The sequence below is a fragment of the Typha latifolia genome, chromosome 2 (assembly GCF_019914945.1).
Source record: "Typha latifolia isolate L0001 chromosome 2, TyphaL0001v2, whole genome shotgun sequence".
NCBI lineage: Eukaryota > Viridiplantae > Streptophyta > Magnoliopsida > Poales > Typhaceae > Typha > Typha latifolia.
The window spans coordinates 7,743,596-7,769,584 of NC_133087.1; the positions used below are offsets into that span (position 1 = coordinate 7,743,596).

Here is a 25,989-nt window from a genome sequence, read left to right on the forward strand (position 1 = left end):
TAGATTTCTACTACTGTCTTCATTCTGGGAGATTATTTAAATTAAGACTCTGAACACTCTTTGTGCTCTTTATTTTTCACGTTTACAACAGTGATTATACTGCCTTCTGAGTTTGTATTTATAAGGGAGTTGCAAGCCAGTGTCGAGCAATTGTTGGAGGCACGATAGTAACTAATTGTTTGTATTGTCGTTTTAGAGTAATAACCAATTAATGCCATTCTTACTTTTTATGCTTGAATATGGTACACCACCTATATGGATATATATAGTGTTTGGTTGTAAAACATGCGTAAAAAGTGTAATTACTTATCTTTTGATAAGATATATATTTCAAATTTGAAGGGTTGATAAAATTAGAATAAGTGTTAAGAATATCTTATGCAAATTGACACAATTACTCTTGGTGGTGGATGGACAGTAAGCCAAAATAATAATATCAAAATTAGCCATATCTTTTCTTCCACTAATATCAAAATGGATGGAAAGTTGCATGTGTTTGTGATGGGTGTGAGCATGTCATAGTATGGTAAACTTTAAATTAACTTCTCAATGTTATGTGTAAAAATCAAACTATTTCTTAAACTTTCATTTGAATCACTCTATTCTCTTGTTATTTCGATTAATATGAAAATTGCTTAACTTTTTTTTATATAAATGATCATAACACTCTTATAATATTAATAATCTTATTGTTGGAGTAAATTTGAACCTTCTACCTTTACTTTCAAGATGATTGAAATTTATAATTTTGTGATCATATATTTAAAGGAAGGTATATTGTGATATTTAGATAATAACTTAAATTTGAGACTGGTAATCTTAGATAGAAGAAAATAGAAGATGTTGAAAGTGTATTTTATTTTAAATTTGAAGAATAGGATATGATGAATAAATTTAATGGAAGGAAAAAGACAATCTAACACGTGGATAAGAAACCCTAAACATGTTTAGAGGTTGTCAAAATAATTGAGCTGGCTTGAGCTTGGCTTGTTAAGGCTCGATCAAACTTGATTAAAAAATAAGTCGAGCCGAGCTTGATCTCAAGCCAGATCGATCAAGTCGGTTCGATAAAGCTCAATATATATATATATATATAATTTATTTAATATGTTTAATATGAACCATTAGATCTTTTATCTAATAGCTCGACTTATCTCTCCCTAAGTTACAACTTTCTAGAATAATCCCATTCCATTCTCCCATGATCCCATCCCAAGTGCCAAATCTACCTAGTCATTCTTTAAGACTCCAACTTCGCACTAGTCACCATCTCCGACCGCTCCAGCTCCGTCATCTACAATTGACACGTGGCTCCACCTTTGCACGGTTGCACCTCAGCATGCCGACACGCCCCTTGACCTCCGCATCTCGGCACGCTACTCCACCTCCCCACCTTGATACGCTGACAAACAGCTAGACCTTCACACCTCGGCCTGCTACTCCACCTCCCCACCTCGGCACGCTACTCGACCTTTGTATGAGTCGAGCCAGATCGGGCGAGTTGGAGGCTGGTCTAAGCAGATTGAACCAATCAATCACCTCCTATGCATTTCTTATGTGAAGGTGGAGAACAAATATGAATCTATCAAACTCTTCAAATATTCTTAGATTGTCACAAATATGACAAAATTGATGACTAAGAAGCATAGTTAAAATCGTCAACCTTTGATCTTATTTTTTGTCATCCGTGACATTCGTGAAGCTAATCATCTCCAAATTGGTTAGCACTTTTTTGCTTGGACTACTTAGACGTCTAAGTTTGATAATAAGAGTTGAGAAATCCTAAGCTCTTATCCATTTCTTATGAAAGTAAGATAAAAGTTTAGCATTGTGGAAGGAGTTTTGGACTATTTTAAATTGGCCTCTAATTTTCTAATTATTATACATGTCTAATTTATTTTGAAACTTAAATAAGAGACTATGTGTGTTTGAAAATTGCTAACTCGATCAATGACTTATATTAAAATTTCAAATCCGTTAAAAAATTAACAATTTTTGGGGCAAATTTCTATATAAGTTTCATTTTGGTTCAAAGACTTCCAATTAAAAACCATTAATAGGATCAGCTACTTATATAGAAATTTTAGAAAATTTCTTATTTAGCAATTTTTTAGAAGATTTAAAATTTTTATATAACTCGTTAATTCAGTTAGTGACTTATTTTTGAAAGTTTTTGATCGGTCAGCAGTTTCTAAAATATATAGTCTTATATTTAAATTTGAAATTACGTTAGACACATAAAATAAATATTTGGAATGGCTAGTTTCACGAAAAGTCTCGTCGAATTGGTCTGATGTTCTTTTTAAGGCCACTTCGTCTTTTGATTTTTTGACGAAATTTTAACTTGAAAACAAAGAAAAAAAAAACCTTGTACATCTAGGATAGAGAAATGGGCTACAGTACAAAAGCTCACACATGCAAGTTTTCTGCAGATTGTATTGAGTTTTTAACAAACCAAGCCTCTTCTGTATTTTATTTTATTTATTCAGTATTTTATTTTTGGATGAAAATATTAAAAAGTTTATTTATAAAATGCTAAATTATTATTACATTTTAGAAAATGGTGAACACTTCAGTATTTTATCTAAAAAAATTAAAAAAAGATTTAAAAGTATTAGAAGCTATAGACTTTTTTCATATCTTCGCAACTATATATTTTATGACTCAAATCGAGTGAGTATTATGACGCTATAAATTTATTCTTTATGTTTATGTATATCTTTCTCATTTGAGGTCCCATTAAACTTTGTTAAAATAAATAATTATTTCGATAGAAACTTATAGTGGGGATTGACCGTTTGAAACACGCCACAAACCATAAATTTTTTTAATTACTTATTTTAATAATTTTTATTTTTACTAAATTAATAAAATAATTATATCAATATAATTATATTCGTTTTTCTTTTATTTTTATAATGACATATCATATATCCAAAATATACTATAAATTAGAAAATTATGATATTCCAAAGTGAGTAGTTTAGCGTATTAGCCATAAGACGTTAGACTGTACAATGTTTTATATGTATTCTTTTTCTTTAAATAAAACGCTAAATTGTTAAGCGTTTTACTCGGCGAAAAATAAAAAGCTTATCATAAAATACTAAATAGTTTAACATTTTATTTTTGACTGAGTGAAACGCTCAAGTTTTAACGGTGTAGCTTTTTACCTGTGGCTACAATGAAATAGACCCAGTTTGGCACTAAGTCTAGGGTATATTCTATTTCAGCAAATAAAATTTAAAAGAGGGCTAGTTTGGTAAAATGCTCGATTGTATTGGTATGTACATGAACCCAATACTAAACCAGCATAATGAAACAAAGAGCTTCCAAGTTCCAACCCTAGCTGCAAATCAATCTAATTTGCTATCCCTTTCTAGCTTCTAACTCAACCCCAAAACCCACTCACACCTTCGCGCCGGATCTAATCCTTGGATCTGCTGCTGCTGCCGCCGCCGCCGCCGCAACTAACTGCTGCTCTGGACACTCCTCACACATTCGTGCTCCAATTCGTGGAATTATATTTTTATGCGATTCGTTAGATCATGTCCACTTCGCTGCCGCAAAGAGTCCCTGGATCTGCTCCGCCTTCGAAGGTGACACTTTCCTTCGACGAGATCTCCAAGCTCTTCTCCCTGCCCATTGCGGAGGCTGCTTCCATTCTCGGTACTCTTCTATTCTCGCCCCTGTCGTCTCATTGATTCTCGTCAAGGTTCTGTTTTTATTGGTTGCTTCTGAATTACATGAGAGATAAATGTGGGATTTTGAGGAGCATTTGAGATGAAATATTACTGTGTAACTGATAACAGCAGGGATTCCCAGGTAGTAATTTAGAAGGAAGACCGTAGAGCATGATGTCAGGAATTGCGTAACTAGGAAATTCAAGGGAGAGTCGGTTATTGAAATCTGCTTCTGAAGCAATTAGGGGAGCAGGTTAGTGATCTGGGATGGATGAGCTTTAAACTCTCCGTTCCACATGCTAACCTAGTGCCTCCTATTTTAGTTAATATCACAACCATCCGTGATTGAATGTATAGTCAGTGTGGAATGTTGATACGTGTCTGTTGTATGGCATGATCCAAGCCTTGCATATTTGGTGCAATTGGTGAGAATGGTTTGTTGCATATCTGGTTGGATTAGTTAAAAGAAGTTTGTTTTGTTACATTAACTTTCCTTAGTCTTAAGAGTTGTAACAGGTGGGGGTTGATTTGAATGAGTCACCTTAGGTAGTTAAGGAGGATTGAGAAATTGGAAGTAGCCGTTGCTCATCTATCTTTAGATTCATAGGTTGTCTTGCCATTTGAAAGCAGAAATTGAATTTCCTTTTAACAAGACTAGAGGTCGGTTATCCTCGAACTTAACTATTATCTTTCTACAACTTTTCTTTCTCTTCCTACCCAATCAAAATAGGGAAGAAACACTAGCGGGTAGCTCGGTTCCCAAATCCTGACTTTGATCCACTAGGGGCAGGACTTGCACCAATTGGTATCAAAGCCAGACATAGCAGATGACCAATACTATGTGAAGTTAGACGTTGCATTTTTGGCCATGACCCAAAGTAATGAGAAGTTCAAAATAGACATCAAGAGATGATTATGAATCTGCAAATACAATTTGAGCAACTTTAGAACAATAATGACAAATCATCCAAAATGCTCGATGAAGGCCAAGTAGATCGGCCAATCCTATTAGTTATAGTCAATATGGAGGAACTCTTTCCTCACTTCCCAAGATCGCTAAACTCGACTTTCCTCGGCATAATGACAGTAATAATCCAACTAGTTGGATTTGTCTACTGGAGCAATTTTTCCATTTTCAACACACTCCAATGGTTGAACAAGTGCCATTAGCTGTGTATCACCTTGAGCAGGATGCACAACTGTAGTTTCAGACTTTCAGTTGCTAAAAGATCAAAAACAGGAGGTGACATGGGGGACTTTGAAGGCAGGGTTATAGATCGATGTCATATGATGATTTCCTTGGTGATTGAACCAAACTAAAGCAATATGGTACTGTTTGTGAATATTGAATGCAGTTTTAGTGTCTTCTCAGCCATTCGGAGAGGATGTATGCAAGTCAACGAGTTAGTTACTTTACTAGTGGGTTGACGGACGCTATCCGATTGGACGTGCAATCTATGAGGCTTAATTCTCTCTTGGAGGCTGTTGGTTTAGCAAGACTTTATGAAGATAAGATGAGTTCTCAGTGACAAATAATTCCCAACCATCCCCATTCCTACCTAGTTCCTTCTGGCTGATCATCTTTTGTAAGACCAAGTCTGATTCCTAGTTTTCTGCTATCAAAAAAATTATGCCAGAACAGATGAACTACCAAATCATGAATGTAAGTGGTCATTCTTGATCCAGGCATGCTGGACAATGGAAGATGAAGTTCATAGGGAAGAAAACATGGATTTGATCGAAGAAGAGGAGATAACACCGACTCTCCATTCTATATCTAGAACATCTCACCTCCAGACATTGCAGGTCTAAGGCTACTTGTGTAAGGTTTCTATCATGGTTTTCATACATTCATAGCACCCACAATTTCCCTAATGAAAAAGTTGCGAGGAAGGCTGATCTATCTTGCATTCCTAATGGCAACCTTCTAACTCATGGTAGCCAATGAAGAGAAGTTATCTTGTAAAGGAAGGCCCTTGATTGTGGCCGACATGGCGCTGGATCCTCTATATCTGCCCATGGATTGTTCTCCACTAAGTGAGGAACCGCCAGGGGTTGATATCGGTTCGCAGCTACTCCCACTCTTCTCAGTCAAGTATGTGTTTTTAATCTCTTCTGAAACCTTTCTTGTTATTGTAGCATCTAATTTGGATAAGCTTGTGAGTGTTTTAAAAGAATACAAGAAAGCAATAGAATGGACCATTGCAAATATCAAGAGAATTAATCTCGATGCAGTTATGCATCGAATGCATTTGGAGGAGAATGCCAATAAGATCTCGCGAACCACAACCGAGATTAAATCTTGTGATGAAAGATATTGTTAGGACAAAAGTGTTGATATTGTTGGATGTTAGTATTATTTACTCGATTTCAGATAGTGTGTAAGTGAGCCCAATTCATATTGTGCCCAAGAAGTTTGGCATAATGGTAATTCAAATTAAGGATAATAAGTTAGTTCCCGTCAAAAGAATTGTATCGGACGCACTCAAGTCCGGTATGACTTGGCCATGTACAAGTCCATTTTCTTCTCCTACTATAGTATTATTCTGGTCAAGAAGCATGATGGATTATAGAGAATGTGTGTTGATTAGTGAGCACTCAACTAGATCAATGTCAAAGACAAGTTTCTGAGCACATATGCTTTTAAAAGAGTTGGAAGGAGCACAATATTTTCCTAAATTGGATCTTCATTGTGGTTATCATGTTTATTCTCCAGATACATAAAATGACATTTTGAACAAACGAAGGTCACTACAAATATCTAGTTATGCCTTTAAGTCTAACTAGTGCTACTGCTACCTTTCAATTTCTCATGAACATTGTTTTTAAAACGCAGTTGAGAAATTTTTTGCTTGGATTCTTTGAAGATATTTTAGGGTCTATTCAACATGGGATGCACGCACACCTAAAGCACATGCAGTCAACTTTGCAACTATTAAGAGAAATTAGTTGTATGCAAAATGGGAGAAGTGTTAATTTGGCCAACAATAAATCTGTTACCTTGACCACATTATTAGTCAGGTAGGGATGACAGTGGACCAAGAAAAGAATTACTGCAATCTTGGAGTAGCCTAAACCAAAGTCCTTAAAAAGAACTAAGGGGCTTTTTTTGGGGCTTACCAGATATATTGCAAATTCATCAAAGATTATGGTTAGATACCAGACTCACAGATATGCTCAGAAAAATGCCTTCAAGTGGAATCCAATGGCAGAAAGTTCATTTGAACTTCTCTTGGAAGTAAGGACTAATGACCAAGATCACAGTTCAGCACCAATTCTTGCATTACCTAACTTCAAGAAAAAAAAATATAAGGTGGAGTATAAGAGTCGACCCGATGAAAAAAATTGGATCACTTCTTATGGATTTGCTGAGAATGATTCTGATCTAGTTCATCGCCTATTAGAAGTAGAAGGCGGTCCGGTAGGATCCTCATGTACAGAAAAAGATTGCAGTCAGTTTGTATTGCCTCTTCTTATTGCCATATTTATGTTTGATGTATCACATCATGGTATAAGGGCCATTCTCATGCTAGAGGGATGACCTTTTGCTTATCTCTCTCAAGCTCTCAATTACACATGTCTGCATATGATAAGGAATTGTTTTTCTTTATTTTATGAAAGGAAACATTGACATTTCTCCCGACTATTCAAAAGTGGAGGCTATTTCTTTAATGATCCAGCTTCATTGGTTATCCAAGTTGCTAGGGTATGACTTTAAATTGAATATAAACAAGGAAAGGAAAATTGAGTAGCTTCACTATCTCGGCATCAAAATTTGGAGTTATTTATAGTATCTAAATTTGCTCCAAGTTAATTGGATTCCGTTAAGGAGGAAGTTCGTACTCACCAGATATGAATAGTCGTGGCGGGCTTGTACCAAATGTTTGGTGAGAAAATGAAGAGAAACCAAGTGAGGAACAGACCTTTCATACCAATATTCTCAAGAATTAGAGAAAAACAAGGAATGCTCAGAATTTGGGGGCAAGAAACTTTTTCTTCTGTTTTTGATCTCCAACAAGGACCTAATTTTTATTGACAACTATGTTTTAGATGTTTGTTTGTTGTTAATTACTGAGTACTGTTACTACTACACTGGTAGGGTTTATATAAATATATGGAAGAAGCACGATCATCTAGTCTCAGAGATCACCTGTCAAAGAAAAAGAAGAGTGTGCATGACTTTGGGAGGATTATTGGGGCCAATGTAGTTCATTGATAGTTTTACTTAAAGAACACCAACATAATGGGGAAGTGAAGGTGTTCATATGTGGGGAGGGGTTCAGCTTGTCTCTCTAGGGAGTTCTTCAGCCATGGTAATAAAATCAGTGTCAGTTTTGGTCTTTATGAAAATCAAATGGTTTTGAGTTGCTTGTTTTGGCGGTTTTGGTTTTAGTTTCAGAACTTTAGTCTCTTCTGATATATAGAAAATAAACAAGAAAAGAGACTACAACTAATTGATGTGATTTCATAAAATAAATTGAGCACCGACTACTATTTGATATGATTTTGTTGCAGGTGCTTATAGCTACAATTAAGTTCTGTTAAATCAATGGGGTGGGTAGATTTTTTGTGTTTGAGCTTTAGAAGGGGCAATTTCTGCTCCTTATGACATTCGTCGCTTATAGTGGTCCATTTTTCTAGTTTTTGCCAATTTCTGCTGAAACCAAATGAAAACTCATATTTAAGCCTGAAATTGGAACCATTTCCAGTTTTGGGCCTACTTTTAAACCGTGCCTCCTGGTTGTTATCATGATATCATACTTTCTCTAGGTTCTCACCAAGGTAGTAGCTTAACAAAAATGATTTATTTAATATAATGGAATTCTGGAGCAAAGAGTTTAAAGTCACTTGTATACAAATTTATCTTTAAAACGTTTTTCAAAACAAAGTTGAAGGCAAAGAGGTAGTCCAAGTCTCCAACTTCATGGTTAAGTTAGTAAGAATTGATATGCATGTTGGTTGCTGCATGATTAAGCAATGCTTTCCTTATGGTCTTGAAGTTCTGTTCGGATGATATGGAACTGTCGTATATTTCTGTATATCAACTTATTACGGATTTATGTTCCTCTATTGTCAAAACCATGTCTTTTTTACATTGTCCATCCTTGAGGCATTTCATTCTTTTCAATTTATAGCTGGTTTCTGATTTGTCCAATTTCAATCATGCTATGAAAAATATGTGTGATTTCTGTCAAGGAGTTCATACAATGTTATTGTCCAGGTGTCTGTACCAGCGTATTGAAGAGGATATGCCGTGAAAATGGTATTGTACGGTGGCCATATCGCAAGGTAGAATTGATAAATATCTAGATATATCGAATTTTAATTCAGTTCTTTTATGTCCTTTACCCACTTTGAAGTTAATGCACTAAAGTTTGAAGAGTATATATATTTATGATGGTTGTATTGCGAAGAGTAGAAAATGTGGGTGTCTGGATCAGAATATCATCTTATTGACAACAGGGAGACAAACTCTTTGATTACATTATTGAGTTAAGAAGACTAAATTTTGCTTTCGAAGAATAGAAAAGCATTAAATAGCTTTTGTAATATTCTTAGCATCTTTGATAATTTTAGATAAATTGTTCCTTCATTCAAGATTGATATTGTTATTATTCTTTCTGTTTCATTTTTCTCTAGACAATTGATTTAAGATTGGCAATCAATTTGAAGTATATATCAATTCTTGTAGAGCTTTGATATATATATATATATATATATATATATATATATATTAATATTAGGAATTAGATTGTCATAATCAGGAGGATGCAGTCATGCTTGTTACCATGGATAGTCATAATTGTAGGCAAATAGAAGTCATGATTCTCAGAATGTGAGTGAGAACAATGGAAGTGGTGGAGCTTGATCTGGATTAACTGTGTATGAAACTTTGATATTTATTTGCTAATGCATTAATTATTGCATTTTTTCCTGCCTGCATGATCTGATACATGTCACTTTAGTCTCATCTTACCTTTTATGAAAATATTTAAGAGAAAATTGATAAAATAGGAATTTCAACCGATCCTCTGACTCCTCATTTCTATTTGGGAATGAGCCAGTGACTTGTTTTCCATTTTTCCCTGTTACCTTCAGTGGAGAAGGATATACAAGTGTAGACATCTGAGAGAACAGTCCAGTAGTTGAAGCAGATAGGACAAAATCACATATACTTACCTTGAAGCCAAGCTAACCTAGGTAGAAATTAGGGTAATAGATGTACTTGGATTGGGGATTTTCCCTCTTTATTCCTTCAATTTTTGGCCTCTAATCTTAGTAGGGCTTTTGAAACCGTGGGAATTAATCTATTTTAGTACTATTTATTTTTTTAAAAAGACAATAAATTGTTCTTTGGAGTCCTCATTTGCTAGTCTGTTTGTGGCATAGATTTACCATGCCAAAAGACAGTGACTATAAGCTGTCCCACTTTAATCATGCAAATCATTGAAGAATGCTTGAATTATAGTTTGCTGCAAAAACAGATTAGATTTTGATTCTCTAACTATCAACATGCAGACAATCCCCTCTTTTATTTTTATGCCGTACATTAGAGAGCTTCTATAACTGCCTGGAGCAAATAAGTTTTGATATAATAACAAAATATACTTTCTTTATTTGATCATTTTCATGAATTTCGATTGCTACGCTCACATAACTTTATTGATTAGTTTCTTGCTGGAAAGACTGTTGAAGATATTAGAAGAGATGCTGAAAGAGAGAAAACTAAAGAGCTAAACGGAAAATTTTCAAATAAAAAATCTGATGCTTCAGCAGGGATGCCTTCAAGCTCAGTTGGCTCGTCTTCTACATTGTAAGTAGACCTCCTTATTAAATTCTATAATTCCTGCATTGCTGAGGCCACATTTCTATTAAATAGTGGTGCATGTTGTCCAGATTTTGTGTTTGTATGCATTTATCTCCCTTATCGATATAGTCATACAGATACTAAAATTTTGGGGGAGCAATAAGATTCCTAGTTTGACTAGGTTAATAAGATAAGAAAAATCAAAGACAAAATTAGGTCAAATCTGATTAAATCTGGGAAAGTTGAATCCAGAAAACTAATTATGAGTCGTACTTAGGAAACCGAAACTGAGTAGGGAAAACCAAGAAAGAGTAGGGCAAACCAAGCCGAAAATAAAAAGAAAAATAAAACACGACAAACACATGATCACAATTGTTTTTTTAAGTGGAAAGCATTTCAGTCTGTCGAGAGGAAAAAATCATAGATCTGCCCAAATAGAATTAATCTATATCATACCATTGATAAAAATAAGAAATATGTACAACTCTCTAGACACTTCATTGTCTAAGTGTTGAATTCTGTATTTTTTGCTCGAACTCCGTCTTAATTAAGTACTCTATGATTAAATTGTCTTCGCATATGATTTGCAGTCCGTTGCTTCGGATCACTCCTCATACTCCTCAGTGGTCGTGGTAATTGATGTAGATTACTCAATTCAGCCCCTCCTTTGCTCTTGATTAATTTCATATGAAGAAATAACACTAAGATGTGTATGTGGCTCTACTCATGTTTGATATGAAATAAGCTTTGTGAGAGAAACCTAGAACTCTATAAGTATGAAACTTGAAGTCCTTTGAGTTCTCTCTAGCTTGGATCTCTTCCTCTAAGCCTCTGGACCCTTTAAATAGTGGTGAGAAACATTTATAGTTCTTACTAGGAGAATCCACCAAAAGAAACTCTTAAATCTGAAACTGAATCTGAACTTCTCTTCTCAGATTTGTGAATGCTGTCCAGATGCCACTTAGCTTTCCTTAAGCATTCTTGTGCCGTAGTCCAGATGCCACTTACTCCAATTCTGGATAGGGTTCTGAAATTACATTCTGAATTTGCTTTTCTTTAAACTTTTGTTTGATGTCTTTACATGATTTGATATTCCATAAGCTATGTGACTTGATCATATATTTGCATCTAAATTATACAACTCTAGTATATGTAATTTTGTCTACGAAGTTGCCTTACTCAAGTATCTTTTAATTGTTCCTAGATCCTGCGAAGGTGTGCTTTAAGCCTTAGGTAAATGGGCCATCTCCACATATGCACTTGCATGCTATGCTTTTCGAACATTGCCTGTAGTCAGTTCATTGATCCTAAGGTGACTAATTTTTCCTGTAGCTAAATTTTTTGCCTTGCATGTTGCTAAATTGATTTTGAGGGACATGGTTAGATTTTAAGGTTATGCTTAACTCTAAAGTTGCTATAATTCTGGAGGTTTCGAAACCTCCAGTTGAGATTGTACACTCTGAGCTATACTTTAGAAATCCTATGGCAAATGTTGAACACAGAAACTAAAATTTCTTATGCTAGAATAGTTCTGTCAATCTTTCTAGTTTCTACTCATTAGACTTTTTCAGGTAGTCAGGAAAATATTCTGAATAGATCTCATTGCATTGCTAAGAGAACACACCTGCGAACTATCTGAATCATAGGAAAGCATTTGCTCAACTTCCATAAGGAGACTAGAAGAAAAATAATAGGCAATGGAGGTTGCATCTCTACAGCAGTTGTTCATTTTCAATTAGGTCAAATCCATAACGGATATGACCCACATTCAACCCGAGGACATCAATAATTGATGTTCCCATCGGCCTCTTCCTCTCTCTCTCTCTCTCTCTCTCTCTCTCTCTCTCTCTCTCTCTTATTGATGTCCCTGTCGTCCTCTCTCTCTCTCCAAAGCTTATGCTTTCCAATGTAGAGATTTAGCTCTAGTTAGATCTTTCAAACTCTGGCGACGAAAGTGTGTGGTTATTTTTGTTTTTTTTTCTTTCTCTTTCTCTCCTCTCCTTCACTCATAAGCATTAGATTTGTTTTGCTTATTTTTCTTTTCGGTTCTTCCACTCTCTCTCCTTCATTGTAGAAGCAAAAGTTTTTTTTTTCGTTTTGGTTCTTCTGCTCTCTCTTCTCTTCTTCTTCACTGTAGAAGAAGAAAACAGTGATTTTTAATCTTTTTCTTGTTTTTTCTTTCGGTTATTCCACTCTCTCAATTTTTCTTAGTGAGTATTTTTTTTTAGTGTTTAGGCTTTATATGTGAGTAATTATTATTTTCTAATTTTTCTGTCATTTTTCTCTAAATATTTAGGAACTTTTCTATCTTTTGAAATAATATTTAGAATTTTACGTAATTAAAAAAATAGTTCGGTAAGAAATGGGCAGATAGTACTGCCAATATGTACTGTTTTCCGGGAGGCTGATCCCAACCTTGATTCCGATCCTGAGTTTTGAAAATTTGATATTTGATGCATTTTGTTATACACGCTGTACCAAGCATAAGATCAGGTGAATGCTGCAAGAAGAAAATTAGAAACTTGAGCATTTTATCATATATTCGTATGTGCACTCATAGTTTCTTACTGGTGGGGAGTGGATGATGGTCAAGTACCAAAACTAGTTTTCTTGCACAGAATAAGATGGATCGGACTAGTGAACTAGGAAGGTCTCGATCTCTGAGGGGTCTTAGTTTGGCTCCCTCTAGTGATGAAAGTCAGCATGTGGGGAGGAGTTGCGGCTTAGTGGTTATGAGAGGGATTCAACAAGTGAATGGCTAGAGCATAGGAGATCAAGGTGGGTAATTGCTGCATATGCTGATTATACAAGGGGGATCAGCCCTATGTGCTGATTCAAGCAATTAACTGCGTCATGCGAGCTGTTACTAAAGCCCATTGATGGAATTATCGATGCCTTTTTATTAGTGTCAATACATAGAATTTATGATCTGATTCTAAGTTTCAAGTTTCAACCTTCATGTAAGTCTTTGTCATGGCAATTGGCATCAATTATCTTGAAAAGATAAAAGGCCATGATAATATATAATACTCAATTATTGATGTGATTCATATTAAAATAGGAAGTCATACCATGACATGTGTCATTTCCTCTCCTTTTTGTGTCGAAAGGTTTTGCCAAAGAAATAACATGACTAGAATATATCTGCTAGCTTGCTTCTGATCATCACATGTGCCCCATAAACCTACAACGGAAGTTAAGAAATACAAAAAAATAAAGAGAGCTATAGGAGGACAGGATCAAAATGCTGTCTTAGTGCACAAGGCTTTCTATGAATCAACTAGCTAGTGTGAATCTTGCCAATATTAACAAAAGGTAAGAAAATAATAAATAGGATGGGAAGGTAGATATGAGGGAAAGGCCCCTATTTCAGTGGGACATGATTTAATTATAATTTTGATATAAAGGCTGACTACATGCTAAAGGAGAAAGGATGATAAAGTTTTCATAAATTAGCAATGTAGTTTTCTGATGTATTCCGAACTGGTGAAGTGGTGAGGCAATTTTAGTCCCAATTATCACCTGAAGTCTTATGTTGGATTAAAAAATTAAAATGCAGATTCTCATTAAAAGATAAGCAGTTTGGAATGAGAAAGAACAGAATGACAAATAAAAAGAAAAATGATAACTGATGATGTGAACAAGGTTATGAATTAGAAGTGGCTAGTTGAAGTATTCATTCAAGTACATCAGTCTGTTTTGATGTCAGAACAAAATATTTCTTGGAACTATCAACAACAATAAGTTCACAATAATAGGCTTGGAAGGGGGAATTCTCTGAATCATAGGATCCTTTAGTGTTAAGTAGCTTTGTCATGGGGTAATTTCTGATGTTCACCCCTCTCCAGACTTCTTTTAAATCTCCACTCAGCAATCATATCCTTGTATTACATGTTTTAGCATATAAAAGGCCCTTAGTCCTAACTGTTGAAGTATTTGTCTGAAGTTTCTTATCATTTATTTATGGTTAAATGCATTTTTAGTATTTATACCTCCCTTTAGTTTATTGAAAATCACTTTAACCCTCTGGAAATTTTTTTGTTGGTATTATTAAGTGCTCCTGAACTTTTAAATGGACTGCACTTGTGAAGTTTTCTGTCCAAGGTCAACAGTATCCGTGCATTTTCCAATCTCCGGCTGTTGGCAATTTGGACTAAGGTCATTGTAGTTTGAATTTTTTTTTGTATCACTAAGCTACTAACTTTTAATTTAATCAATATTGGCTTAACATGACAAAGTTATTAGGTCCTTTCAGCATCTCGAAAACGATGTTTGTAGTTTCAAGTCAACCAAATTAAAAGTTTAGAGAGGGTTAGTGATACATGCGCACACACAAAAAAGTAAAAAGGAAAAAAAGAAGTAAAGTGATTCTCATCTAGTCCAGGGGGTTAAAAGTATTTAACCCATAAGTTATGATGTGAGAAAGCTGCAAGAGACTTCTGAAGAAAGAAAGCAGTTGAGGGCTATCTTTAAGCGATATACTTGAAGAAAGTTGTATGTGGAGCTGCAGCTCCACTGCACTATATAGTCAAGTAGAGTGCTCTTTGCAAAATACATTTGAATAGGGGGTTTTAGAAGACCTTAGTTCAGATGTTGGACTGAACTGAATTTGTCCTTCAGTTTCCTTCTTGTCCTGGGGGAAGTTATCACTCATCGTCTCATGCATCTCCATATCTTTAGATTCTTTTTGCATTGGAAGTAAGAAACTATGGCTTTTTAAAAGCTTGGCATCTTCCCCATGTTGATGCGTAGCCTTTTCTATTGCCTGTATTACGATCCGACCACGTGGGTTAAGTCGAGTCAAGTTGAGTCGAGTTTATTTATCTTTTAATTATTTTATGATATAAGCCTTTTAGGCAAATTTAGTTTAGTCATGACAGCTCTTAAGGCAAGTCGAAATAAGTCATGATAGCTCTTAAGACAAGTCTAATTAAAGCAAGTCCAAATAAGTCACGACAACCTTTAAGGTAAGTCTAGTTAAGTCAAGTAAGCTTTTAAGGTAAGTCTAATTAAGTCATGTAAGCCTTTAAGGTAAGTCCTAATTCGAGTCGTGTTAGCCTTTAGGGCTAGTCCTAGGGAGACTTGTCGTAACTGACCTCTATATATAGAGGGGTTGGACTCCTTTGTTAAGCATCCAAGCATTGAGAAAATAATCTAGCTTTGAGTTTATCTTAGGAATAAGAGTAAGATAACATAAGAGTAGAAGTAAATTAATCTCCCTTCATCACCGTTATCGCTGCCCATCATTTTTCTCACCATCACCACCACCACCACCATCATCCCTTCTTCCACCCTCTCTATCCACCATCATTTACCCTAATCAAGCATACACTCCCTTATTGCGGATCATCTCTAGTCGGTCCGTAACAAATTGGTATCAGAGCCGACGTTCCTCAGACAATGGTGAACACGTGATCCAAAGCTAACTCAGGGGAGATCGTGGTCATGGAGGACCAAGAACTCATCTTCATCCCTGTGGGGCTTTCCTCGGCACCACCAGCAACCGTCGACGACGAGCCACAAGCGTGGGCAAAGGCGATATTTAAAATTTTTTTGACCGAATCGAAGAAAAGCTCTAAGAGGATTGAGAAGGCTCTCCAAACCTTGACGGCAACTATCTTGGCTCATTACGACCACCTTGCACCACCTGTGCCACTGGCCACCGTAGAACAGGCACCATCTCCACCTTCAAGCACCAATAATGGTGAAACCGTGGAGGCCATCCAAACTGCAACAGCCATTCCTCCTCTGGTTGAGGTGGAGCACCCTCCATCCTTGCAGATTGAGCCCTCCACCGTAGCAACACCGGAGTAGCCCCCAACAACGGTCGCGACGCCATCTTCCCCACCCGCGATGGAAGCTAGGACCAAAAACTCTTGCTTTCCACTGATGACGATCTAGGTGCTCTCGGTCCAAGCCATCACATCCACTCCCTTCCTCGGACCATCCGCACCTAAGTCATGGCCTAAATTGTATGCACTAAGACCCAAGCTTGAACCACCTATGGCTAGGATTTGGTCCCAATCGCAACTAGGACAGATTATGGCTCGAACAAGTGGACCCTAGAGCAAAACCCACCATGGGCCCCTCTACGTCACAGACAAGATCCATTCGAAGATCGAGGACATAAAGTTCGAGAGCGAATGAAGGTTTGAAAATCACCATGGACACCTTGAGGACAAGGTGGACGGAAGTGTGGTGAATTGTTACGATCCGACCACGTGGGTTAAGTCAAGTCGAGTTTATTTATCTTTTAATTATTTCATAATGTAAGCCTTTTAGGCAAATTTAGTTTAGTCATATGAGCTATTAAGGCAAGTCGAAATAAGTTATGACAGTCCTTAAGACAAGTCTAATTAAGGCAAGTCCGAATAAGTCACGACAGCCTTTAAGGTAATTCTAGTTAAGTCAAGTAAGCCTTTAAGGCAAGTCTAATTAAGTCATGTGAGCTGCAAGTCCTAATTCGAGTCGTGTTAGCCTTTAGGGCTAGTCCTACTGGGACTCGTTGTAACCGACCTCTATATATATAGGGTTGGACTCCTTTGTTAAGCATCCAAGCATTGAGAAAGTAATCTAGCCTTGAGTTTATTTTAGGAGTAAGAGTAAGATAACATAGGAGTAGAAGTAAATTAATCTCCCTTCATCACTATCATCGCTGCCTATCATCTTTCTCACCATCACCACCACCATCATCCCTCCTTCCACCCTTTCCATCTACCATCATTCACTCTAATCAAGCATACACTCTCTTGTTGCAGATCATCTCTAGTCGATCCATAACAACCTGAAGTTCAAACTTGTCAATCACATAAGCTGCTTTTTAAATTCAAGGATTCTAGTTATGTGATCCGCTATGTCTAAGAAAAATGCACCTTTTAAAGCATAGTAAAGTGGGTATGATTTTAAGAATGTTTGATACATTAGTAACAGAGCTTATCTAGACTGAAATCTTTATATTTCCGCTTTTTTAATTAGAATCTTTGAAATATACCTAGGTCTATGCCTGCCTATTAATAACCCTGGTACATTGTAACCTTCAATGTAATAATTATACACACATATCACACATTACACGTACTCACACATATATACGAACTATGCATTCATAATGCTTCATGATGATTCTACACACACACACACATATATATACACAATAAAAATCACATATGGTTTGCCTAATTCAATCTGAATTTGAATTCAGTGGGGAGCAAGGTCACAGCAGAACACCTGACCTTGCACAGGAAGCATCCAAGTCTCAAGAAGGGATTACAATGCCAGGAAACGTTTTGCAGCCACAAGGAAATCGATTCATGCAAAGTGGATCACCTAATATACTCCAGTATAACCAAGGAAAAAACATCCCTACCTACATGGATGAGCTTAAATTTGGGTTCCCAGCGAAGGGCTTGTCATCTGTTTCACTTAAGTGGTGGGGAAACAACAGCCCTGCAGACACTGCAACTGAAAAAGATGAGGGTCAAGAATCCTGTGAGTTATCAAATGACACCTCTCAGTGCATGATGGATGACGAACCTGATTCCAGTGCGGAGGACAGTGCAACTACAAGTGAGCCGTCTGCCTTGCTGTGCTCTCTTAGAAGAAAAGCTGTAGAAGATGGGCGTGAATTACTGAAATGTGATACCTCTAAGGGAGGTGAGCTTTACAACTTGAGTAAGATGCAGAAGTTAGTCTTACTACAAGTATTTAGGTCATCATTACCTGAACGACTGAAGATCAATATTTCTTGATTTTCTTCATCATTCATTTTCTCAACTTCAAAATGACTATAATACTAAGAAATATTGTTCAACTAAATTTTACTTTTCATTTACATGCTTAACGTGCTTCATATTAGTAGCGTAAGTATGGTGTGTGTTAAGATAAATTTTGACCATTGATGGGCTAACATTCCCAACAGTAGGAAGTACCATTACACTGCATGACATGTTCAACCATGCTTTTTTTTTTTTTTTGTTGAGAATATGTTACTACACTGCTTTTGTCTGCTCTGTTTGTAACAATAAATGGAGAGGTATAATCCAATGGGAAGAAAAATTATCAACCGATTGAACCATCATGCCCACAGAAAGAGCAGATTCACAGTAGGGTTGTTATTTTACTACTTGCAAAGTGTTCATGCGTTTCTCATGAACGATCCCAACCTTGTGGCAATACAACGGAAGTGAATTGGAACCTTGTGGCAATACAATTCAGGTTTTTCTGATATACTAATTTATCATTTTCTCTCTTCTTATTCCATAAATTCTTTAAAAATTAATTAAATTATTATTTTGCTATTAGATTAGACAACACTTAGATACTACTACTAGTTTACATATAATTAAGTGTGTTTTTATCATTTAGTTTAAAATATTATAAAATTTCAATACAGATTTTCTTTTCTTTGTTACTTTAATATTAAATTTATGTCACGTCGATATAATTATTACATTTTATACTAATATTTAACTAAATAATATAATAGCTAGCTTATATTAGCTTTTTGTATTAAAATTTGAATATTTTTTTTAAATTAGTTTTATTCTACAAAGTGAATGGAGCCAAAGCTTATTCCTTGTTAACAAAGCTATAAAGATCCGTGTTAAGAAACCATCTTGTTCTTTATTGCATCTTCCTGTTTATCCAGTAGGATAGTTTTTTTTTTCTTCTCTCTTTTTTAAGGATTAGTTGCGTGTCACCACCAAAATTTGTGGCTCGTGGAAACTCCACCTTTTCACATATTTGCAGGTCCACTCGCTTTTTTTTCCATTGCAAAACGACTCTCACTATTATCATCTGTTTGAAAGATGTAGGCAGGGAGGCTCCTTTCTACGCCACTAGAGCAAAAATACTCTTTTGATTCTAAGGCACTTGCTCTAGCAATATCCATCACAGGAGAAAGAATAAGAATAGTCACAACACGAGATATTCTTAGTTCACCCAAAACCGGGCAACCTCCTCTAGCATGAAGAAGAACAAATTCACTATTAAGAATAGTCAATGCGATAGTTTTCAAATTCTTTCGAGGGGGCCCATGTTGTATGAAGAATATATTTCGGTTCAAATCAAGTAGCACCAATATAATTGGAAAACTATTAAGTTTTTTACTTCGCTCAAGAAAGAAAAAAAGAAAAGAAAAATCACTATTAAGAATATGAGTACATTGAAACGGAACTCTTCTTGCTTGACATCCCTTGCAAATCTTGTTTTCTAAGGATCCTAGTCCACTGTCTCTAGCCAAGCTGGCTACCTTAGGCAAGCAAGAAGGTGTATATATATATATATATATGGCAAATACTTTAATACACCTTTAAAAATTATAATCTTAATTCAACGGCTATAATAGCCAGTTTTCATACCCGGTACCGGTTCCAAAACCACATTAGGTAAGAAAAAGAGTATATTAGTTAAGAAGATCAATTACATGTGCTTAACTTCCCAATTTTCTTGTTATACCCTTGAAGATCTTAACCATTAAATCTTCATCAAAGTGATTGATAAACAATTAACTTTACGGTATGGAAGAAGCGCTCTACACATTTTTTTTTCTTCCGTTAAGATTTCTCTCTTAAATATAATTATGCCTTAATTATAGGAGATATTGTTTAATATTAAATAATTTAAATTTGATTATTTGTAGATAAACTTCAATTTAAATATAATTCTCTATCTCTATCTATTAAAATTTAATTTAAATCAATCTTAAACTAATGGGAGATATATGTAAATAATAAAAAATAATCAAAAAGATAAAATGTAATTAAATTTTCATCAAGTTAATTATAAAAGACATCAATACCCTTATTTTGATATATATATACATTACTCTCAGTTAATGATATATATGTCTTTTACTTAATAAAATATTAAGATAATATAATTGTTAAAAAATAATATGCAAGATTATATATCTAAAAAAATTACCTGAACCGGTAATATCTTTCATTTCTATTATACCTTTAAATATCTTAACCATTAGATCTTCATCAAATTGATTGATAAAGAATTAATTCTATTATACGGAAGAAACCTCGCATATATATATATATATATATATATATATATATATATAGAGAGAGAGAGAGAGAGAGAGAGAGAGAGAGAGAGAGATGCCCCCTCAATACTCTTCTTTCTCCACCGAGGAGAGAGAATCTTGCCCACCAACCCCTCTTCATTTGGATAATAGCAACCCTCTTATACATGAGCCCTACGTAACCCAAATCGCGTGAGTCCAATGAACCCAAACTAAGTCATTCTATGGGTCGATTAAGTGAACCTAAATGAGCACATGGTTTAGTTGGCTGAGTTTGATATCACAAAACCAACAATCTCCATCTTAAGCAAATTCACCAATTCTAAATTTCTGACAATATGTACAACAAAGTAATGATCTTATCCTGATCATCCATCTTACCCAAAAGACTTGGTGCCTTATTTCATCTTAAAAAGGAGCAACATTCTTTTCATGATGATCCAATTGATACGTGCCTCCACTTAACCTATGGGTTTGATATATATGCTCTCTAGTTCACACCCGAGCTATGGATCAATGTCTCAAAAACATGTGTCATTGTAGATGTTCGGTGACTGATTTAGCTGCTTTGAGTGCTTTAAGAACAAGCACCCAGATAAAGTAACTCCTTTCATCTTGGTATAAAGTAAAATTTCTTTAGGTGAGAGATTGTTGGATGTGATGGATGCCTTGAAAATACCTCTAGATCTCTTACAATAGAATGTGAGAACATCTCTAATTCGCACTAAATGAATTTGATGTGGTTTCGACTTGAGTGAACCACTTCACAGGATGTTAGGCTTGCCAGGTTGAGCCTAGTTATTGTAGGAGCCTTTCTTTGTAGTATTGGTGGTCCCGGAATGGGGTATTCAAACGCCCCATTCGAACAGGCTTACAATGCTTAAGCACTAGAATGCAATTTTGAGTTTTGATAATGTGTTCGAACACCTCATTGGGCCATTCGAACGCCCCAAGCCGAGGCCATTTCGTGTTCGAGTTAATTTGAATGTTTTTGAATTTCTAGCTATACTCTAAGTATGTAGAGGCAGCCATATTTGAGATCATCAAGGAAAGTTCATTCTCTTCCTCAATCTCTCTCTCTTCTTCTCTATTGCTACTACTCCCCTCTCTCAAACCCTAGCCGTCGGCTAGCTCCTCCCTCTTTATTCGTCGATCCCCATCCTTCTTCAGAGCTGACTACCTTCTCCCCCTCCTTTCTTGCTCCATTCCAATCAACCATCACCACGCCCCACCAGCACCTCCATGCCACAATTATCATCCCCACTAAATCCACCCTTTGTGACTATTTGCGAGTTTATTCATGACAAAATTATCTTAGTAAAACTCATATCTGAATTAGTTTCTAAACTTTCCTTCTTAGTTTTGGTCGATTGGTTCAAACCAATTTGAGCTTGATTTGCACTTGACTTATGTTATGACCTAAGCCCAAGCTGATCTAGCCTAGCCAAGCAAAATCACTTGATTTACTATTGGATGCATTGATGTGATTCAGACTAGATCGGATCACCTTGAAAGATATTGGGCTTGATAGATCAAGTCTAGTTATCTTATTTATTATTCTTATGTGGTTTAGTCAAAATCTTACTATGTTAGGATTTTATTTAATTAGCTAAATTCAGCTTTGCTATTGGATGCATTGATGTGATTCGGACTAGATCGGATCACCTTGAAAGATATTGGGCTTGATAGATCAAGTCTAGTTATCTTATTTATTATTCTTATGTGGTTTAGTCAAAGTCTTACTATGTTAGGATTTTATTTAATTAGCTAAATTCAGCTTTGTGTAATTTTATGAAAATATACGCAGAATATTCTACAGATATCCTAATAATATCAAACTAGTAGGATAAGATCGTTAACTTCCAGATCTACAACCTTGGTATTCATGACTTCTCTAGATTTGGAATTTATCTACGGCAAAATGAAGGGTTAATCCGAGAAGATAAAGAAAGACTTGTTTAGTTAAATTTGTTTTAGACTTTTTGATTTAATATCTATAAATAGGGCCTTATAGCTTGTATCTTAGGCATGCTTGGAATGAAAAATTAATTGGCTTTTGCCTTGGCATCTCTCTCAACTAGGTCACCAGTCTCTACATCTCCCTCCTCCCTCTTCACCAACCAGTGCCACCTCTTCCGTTGGCACGGTTTTGTCTAGCTTCTAATCTCCCTCTACTGCTGATCCTCCTAGTCTCGCAGGGCAAGCCTACTTCTCCCTCTTCATCTTTTTATCTTAATCGTCTTTACCTCTCATACGGTTTTACCACAGTTATAGGCCAATCATAGCCTTCAACCATCTATCGCATCTGCAAACCACCACCACTATCATTGATTGCTGAGCCACCTCCATCAACTACTCGGCCTCCACTCCATCATCACCTCCATCCTATACCTAGGAATTCGTGCCTCCACCCGCGGATTCCAAATCCCATGTAGAACTACTACAAATCGGATCAAGCCAGTTCGTAACATGCACACACTATCTATCTTAGATTTGCTTATTTCCTTTAAGTTGTTCAATTAAGACCTTATGGTCTGTTGTATTTTCTTATTAGACCTAGTTGGTCTAAGTTTGTTTATTAGCATTAGTCAGTCCAAATGAGGGTTAACTAGCCTAATTCGGAGTTAGCCATCTATAAATTGTGGCATGCAGCTCTTTTGCTCATTATGAAATGAATCAGCTAATTTTAGCCCTAGGAGTAGCTATAATCTAAATAGCCTCCTCCAACACATCCAAAATTTCCCTTTACACCTCTATTGTAGCCATCCATCACTCCTCCACCAGGTCGTGGCCACCCTCTCTCAACCCCAAACGAGAGAATTACCACACTTAGAAGCATCTGCATCTTCTTCAAATCCAGATATGCTTTTCTAAGATTTGGACCGCTACAATTGGTATCAGAGCCCTTCCTTCCTTGGAACGTTTCTATGGTGCAAACCAGATCTAGAGCAACAAGGGCAGCAGCAGATGAAGTTCCCCACACATCTGAATCATCGTATACTGAAGACACCTCTCCCCTAACGTCGACGCCATTGAGAGATCAAGCAACTATGACTATGGTGGCACTGCCTCCGGTCGCACCACCACCACCAGCAACACCTAACTGGCTGGCCTTCCTTTTGCAAGCGCAGGATGTGAGAGAGAAGGAAAGAAATGCATGATTGGAAAGAAAATTTGAAATGATGTTTTCCCTTATTTCTGGTCGTCAAGGATCTCCTTCCACATTTGCACCGGCAACAGCAATGGTTACAACAAATGCTTAGGAGCTCCTAGGATTTTGTGCACAATAAGACCTAGGGCGCTCTCCCTAAGGCCCAGCCCAAGATGCACCTGGTTCATCTTATCGTGCAACCTATGAGCTAGATCCAACGCCTAGGGTTCTTAATGAACTAGTTCAGTCTTGGGTTTGCCCTACTGAACTAGGCATGCGAATTGAGTCAGAAGTTGCACGATTCAACATCGAACTAGAAGAAGAAGACCCCACACCAAAGAGTTCCACCAGTTCAAGGGTATAGAGCGCACAACCAGCCTTGGGCTCAAGTGGGTCGAGATGAAAACCAGATCCCTGGAGATTCGCTGAATTGGTTGCACTGAATTGAGTAGCTACTTGACTACCAAGGGACCCCGACGCACCAACAAATCCAACTTGCGTTGTTCCACTTACAAGATGAAGCGTGTGATTAGTTTTGGGCTGCCAATCTATTAGGCTCTGATACCAATTGATAGGCTTTGATACCAATTTGATAGTTCTTGTACCAAATGATGAGATCTGGAACCAAAAGATCGGCTACGAAATAATTCCTTAAGATCTGAATTTATTGTAAGAAGCGGTCCGCGCAACCGTGGAAAAATATTTGTCAGATATATAGTAGTCAGAAAATTACTAAACCAATTGGGTTAGATCCGTAACTTTCTAATCTACAACTTTTGTATTTATGCCCTTCGCAGATTCAAACTGTAGCAGGGCCGAAAATACAGAATAACGTGGGTGATGGTGGTGGTGACGGGTGGAGTGGATGTTAGGGTTATGGATGGGTATGGAGATGAAGGTAGATGGTGGATGTGATTAAGGGATATAGACGAAGGGAACGAAGTGGTCGAGATCTCAAAGAAGAGGGGTGGCTCGATAGTCGAGGGAGATTAGAAGTTAGAAGAAACCTTGCCAACGGTAGAGGTGGAAGGATAGTGAAGAGAGAGGAGGGAGAGAAGATATGAGGCAAGAAATCAATAATTCAATTCCATAATGAAGTTGGCTGTCATCCACATATTTATAGAGGCTAGCCAACAAGTCCTAAAATAATATAAAACCCTAACAAACCAACTAAACCAGTATTTCTTATCTTCTTCAATTACCTTCCGGATTAAGCTTTTGATTTTTCGCAGATAAATTCTGAATCTAGAGAAGTAATGAATATCAAAGTTGTAGATTTGGAGGTTGGCGACCTTATCCAACTGGTGATATTATTTGGACATGTGTAGATTATTCTACGAATATTTTTCCAAAACTGCGCAAAGTTAGATTTAGCTAATTATTCTACGAATATTCTCGTCTATAGCAGAACCCGAGAGGAGCACATGGACCACCTACACACAGTTATGGGGATCCTGGACTCGCATGGCTTACGAGTCAAGAGTAGCAAATGCACCTGGGCTTAGCCTTGAGTTGATTATCTAGGCCACATGCTCTCAGCCAAAGGTGTAGAGGCAGATTCAAAGAAGATACAACCATGGTGAGCTGGCCTAAGCCAAGAACACCCAAGGAGCTTAGAGGGTTTCTTGGCTTGACTAGATACTACCGACGGTTCGTTCAGGGATATGGATGGATCAGGGCACCTTTGACTACACTCCTATGCAAGAATGAGTTCAATTAGAGTGAAAAAGTTAAATATGCATTTTTGTAACTGAAATGAGCTATGACAAGTGCACTAGTGTTTGCCATGCCCGACTTCACTAAGACCTTTGTGGTGGAATGTGATGCATCAAGGACAGGTCTAGGAGCTGTTATGATGCAAGGAGGAAGACCAATAACATACATGATCAAAGCTCTATCGAAGAGATCGCGCCATCTCAGCACCTATGAGCGCGAGATGTTAGCTGTGGTTCATGCAATTGAGAAGTGGAGACCTTATCTACTTGGGCGTCGCTTCATTGTGCGCACCGATTAGCAGTCGCTCCCATACCTCCTAGGACAGTGAATCCATACTCCAACACAGCAAAAATGGTTAGCCAAGTTACTTGGGTACGAATACAACTTGGTCTACAAGAAGGGCTGCGAAAATGGTGCTACAAATGCTCTATCAAGGCAACCAGAACCAGCTGAACTAGCAACCTTGTTTGGTCCAACATTTCCTCTCTTGGACAGAATCAGGACTGCCACCAAAGAAGACTTAGAGCTCCAGAAGATCAAACTTCAAATTGAGCAAAATCAGGCTGAACCGGACCACACCATAAGAGATGGCCTGATT

At 36.7% G+C, this 25,989-nt stretch overlaps 1 protein-coding gene across 1 annotated transcript; it reads left to right on the plus strand.

Moving 5' to 3' along the window:
* The first annotated feature begins 3,318 nt into the window (after nt 1–3,318).
* Nucleotides 3,319–18,306, plus strand: LOC140782946 (uncharacterized). Its single transcript, XM_073129856.1, has 4 exons — nt 3,319–3,669; nt 8,905–8,972; nt 10,355–10,497; nt 17,693–18,306. Exons 1-4 carry the CDS (start codon nt 3,549–3,551, stop codon nt 18,237–18,239), a joined length of 879 nt encoding a protein of 292 aa, XP_072985957.1. The 5' UTR covers nt 3,319–3,548; the 3' UTR covers nt 18,240–18,306.
* Nucleotides 18,307–25,989: the final 7,683 nt, after the last annotated feature.